This window comes from Austrofundulus limnaeus, unplaced genomic scaffold, assembly GCF_001266775.1.
Source record: "Austrofundulus limnaeus strain Quisiro unplaced genomic scaffold, Austrofundulus_limnaeus-1.0 Scaffold102, whole genome shotgun sequence".
NCBI lineage: Eukaryota > Metazoa > Chordata > Actinopteri > Cyprinodontiformes > Rivulidae > Austrofundulus > Austrofundulus limnaeus.
The window spans coordinates 97,128-101,166 of record NW_013952504.1 but is presented as its reverse complement, the minus strand read 5'-3'; the positions used below and the strand labels follow the sequence as shown (position 1 = coordinate 101,166).

General features: G+C 37.3%; 1 protein-coding gene across 2 annotated transcripts in view; it reads left to right on the top strand.

Moving 5' to 3' along the window:
* Positions 1 to 1,377: 1,377 nt before the first annotated feature.
* The window catches only part of LOC106521077 (stromal cell-derived factor 1), a gene marked incomplete in the record, with an annotated part of 11,346 nt that continues 8,684 nt past the window's right edge, over positions 1,378 to 4,039 (top strand). Inside the window, 1 exon segment of one of the 2 annotated variants that reach the window (XM_014013485.1) lies at positions 1,378 to 1,615. In XM_014013485.1, the coding sequence (XP_013868939.1) occupies positions 1,549 to 1,615 (67 nt within the window). 2 annotated transcript variants of the gene reach the window in all.

The window sequence follows — 4,039 nt, the reverse complement described above, 5'->3', positions numbered from 1 at the left end:
TAGAGATTTGTTTAAAAAGAAACATTTTCAAAGCATTCCTTCTTCAGCAGCGACTTATCTAAACCATTTCTTCCTGTGCTGATTCTTTATCTCTTCATTGTATCTAAAAACAACAGGTTTGCCTCGCTGATGAAAAACAACTAGATTTGTTGATTCGTCTCGCAGAATTTGGTTTTCCCCTCTTTCGTTTTGCCTCAAACTGAAATACGCTTTTTAAATTCATAAAAACTGCTCTTTTTAAATAATTTAGAGAGTCAGGAGTTATATTATAAGTTCAGGACAGTTTGTTTTCTATCTCCTAATTACAGCACAAATGTCCAACAAACAGTCCTCTAAAGCAGTGGTTCCCAAACTTTTTATCTTCTGACCCACAAAATATCCATGGCAAAAACTTGTGACCCCAAATATTACTGGTCTGAGTACATGAACTTTGTTAATAACCCTAAAAACACAGGCTTTTTGACAACATAAACAGCTTGTACAAAAATATAAATACTTATTTGTACTTATTTTGTGTTTTTGCAATAATTAAAGGGAAAATATTACATCAGCAATAATTTTAATACCCTTTAAATTGATTTCTGGAGATTATCCAAGGTGCTTCATGACCCATAATTGGGTCCCAAGCCCAGCTTTGGGAACCAAAGTGCAGTGGTTCCCAAACTTTTAAGCTTTTGACCCACAAAATAACAGTAGCAGAGACCTGTGCCCCCAGATATTTTTGGATGATAAACATTTGTATCAGGTCAACAAAACATGGACATATTAACAATATTTTTATACTACATTTATCCATTTTAAATATACCAACCTCACTCCTTTGTAACAATAAAGTCAAAAAATGTAATTAATTCCTAAGATCTTTTCAGGACCCAACCTTGATGTTTCGGGACCCCACTTTGGGTCCCGACCCCAACTTTGGGAAACACTGCTCCAAAGGTTTCACCGCAGACAAAGAAAAGTCCCATGGAGCCAATTAAGGACATAAACCAGGTGTCAAGAATGGGAGCCGAGCCAGAGGACCTGGAGTCAACACGGAAGAGAGACTTGTGTCGAGGAGATGTCTGTGTCCGAGCAAACAATAAGACGAGAGTGAGCTGAAATCTACAACAATATTAGTCCAACAGCAGGGAGCTGTGGGCTGTGATTGACAGCTGGAGCTGTCTCACTGTGTGTGTGTTCGTCTGTGTGTGTGTTCGTCTGTGTGTGGCACAGAGAGGCAGAGAGAAGGAGAAGATGGAAAAGCAAGACAACAGAGGTGACGGAGCAGCACAGCTAAAGGGAAAAAAGTAGACAAAAAGTTAGAACAAGGGAAAACTCTCCTCAGACTCTCTACTTGACTCCCAGCCAACACATTCTGCCTCCTCCTCTCTCTCCTCCCATGCTGGGACCTCCACCTCTTCCTCCTGAGAAAGTGGAACTCACCCACCCTCCACCCCTCCCCTTCTCTTCCCTCTCCCTCCCATCCAAGGCTTTAACAGCGGGCAGAGCGGAGCTGCCGGCCACAGTTGTTGGCTGGATTGTAACAGAGACAGAGAAGCAAGCATCATGGACGTGAAGCTGCTGGTGCTGGTGGCTCTGCTGGCCATCGCTACACATGTTCCCACCTCAGACGGTGAGTCCAGGATTGACACATTTGATTACCATTATTCATTTCTTCACTTTTGAGGCATTTGATTTTTTTTTATTATGATTAATTAATGGTAAGAAATGTTGCATGAAATGTTTTATGGTAATCTCAAAATTAACTTCTGATGTTTAGATGTTTTTAATGCAAGTGTAGAAACTTTTCATGCTCTGGACTGAATCCAAACAGTGGGTGTTTCCACTCAAATATGAAATATGTTTTTATGTCATACCACTTTATTTCTAAATCACTTAAAAAACTATGTAGCAGCTGACCGAAGTGCTGTACAAATGTATAAAGTAAAACATCAAAAATAAAACGACAATACAAAGATCACATATACCAAAAAATGGTACAAAATTAAGACAGATGCAAAACCACTCTGGGTTAAAAGCCAAAGAGAAGAAATGGGTTTTTAAGTGAGTTTTACGAGCTCTGAATTTGCTTTTTAGAGTTTAAAGATTTTTTTTTTCTTGACTTGTGAAAGTTTAGCTGAGTCTTCCGAGACTGCCTTCATGTTTGGTTTTTAGAGTGCACTTTACTTGTAAATCAATTTATTTTATAACACGTTTTGATTCTCTTTTATGAGATGTATAATCTTTGATCTTAATTTTTATGTTTTTTATTTTTCATTTATGTTTGAACATTTGTCAGATTTTGAAGTCTTTTGCCACAAATAGTTTTATGAACATATTTTTTAGAAAAAGTAGATGGCACTCAAGCTTTATAAAAAAGATCAGAGTTTCTAGCAATTCCAGTTTTTTATGGCTAAAATCCTTCTCTGAAAAAATATAAAAGAAACCTTTTAAGTAATCTGTTCCAGCTAATATTATATCGATGACCAAATGTAAATGTTAGGGCAAAAACTGTCCATCTTACCAAGTTTTAAAATCTTATATCAGCCAAAAAGCCTTTTGGATCTTGTTTTGAGACTGATTTACTAAACAAGAACTGATTGTGTAAGAATAATAATCTTGTTTTCAGAATGTGTAAGATTATTTGTCTTGTTAGTCTGAAAATTTGACTCAAATTAAGTCAAAACCTTCTGCCAATGGAGTAAGAAAATTTTACTTGGTTAGATTCTTGAAATATGAAAAAAAAAGAGTCAAATCAAGTATTTCAAGAAGTCTTACCAAGTAAAATTGTATTACTCCAATGGCAGAAAGTTTTGACTTAATTTGAGTCAAATTTTCAGACTAACAAGACAAATAATCTTACACATTCTGAAAACAAGATGATTATTCTTACACAATCAGTTCTTGTTTAGTAAATCAGTCTCAAAACAAGATCAAAAATACTTTTTGGCTGGATATAAGATTTTAAAACTTGGTTAGGTGGACATTTTTTGCATTTAGGTTATTTAGCAGTCAATGCTAAAATATTAGACAGAATACTACATTTTTTTATTGAGTCAGTGTTATATTTTTTCAGCATGTGTCAAAGCTGTTTATATATCTAGTTTAGCCTTACAGTTTTGATGTAAACTCATCAGAATCTTTCAAAATAAATGCCGCGCTGCCTTCTCACTGACCCCACATTAATCTGAGATTAACCCTTGTAGGAAGCAGGACGGGCTGCTGCATTAAGCAGAGTTTGTTATTCCAGCCCCATTGAGAGCTCCGCTCGCATATTAAAGAGTCACGTCTACATGTGTATGTTTGTCCTCTCTCTTTGCTTTCTTATAATTAGTTTCTAATTAGAGCTAAGAAGTGAGGTGGTGATAGGCGACGGCTCTTTCTTGTGGCCCCCCGTGCTGCACGCAGCATAATAATCTCCTCATTTGCATGAGAAAAGGCCCTGAATGAGTGCAAATCATTAGGTTAATATTACTGAGGCTTTTGCCATTTGTGGAAAGACGTTTGTTTATTTTTTTTCATTACATGCATATTAAAGGTTGTGTGTTAAACGTTGCAGGAAATATAAAACTAAACGAGTGCTTCCAAAATGTTCAGCCTCTCAAGTGAAAGTTTTCAGAACTTTAAGCGCTATTGCAGGTTTTTTTCCTGTTATATCAAAAGTGCTCAATAAAATAACTGAAATTAATCATCCTTGCATATTTTCAATGACTTCTTTTAACTGTAATTTCATCTAAAGCTGAGGGAACTCGGTTCTAACGAGGCAAATAATTGGAAGCATTTGGAGTTACTGGGGCACATGAGAGTCACCCTGCGCTCAGCACACATCCATGGGAGCACAGAGGGCCGATTTGTAATCATTTTAAGAATGCACTCGAGTTGATTTCCACTGAGGCTGCTGGTGTGCCCTCAGCTGCACACCGCTCTTTTAGAAAAGGGAGGAATATTGGAAACATGGAGCACCCTTCTCCTTTAGAGTGGCTGTGTGGGCTAAAAGCTGCAGGAGTGAAAAGCTAAATGTCTGTGTGTGTGTGTGTGTGTGTGGGGGGGGGGGGGG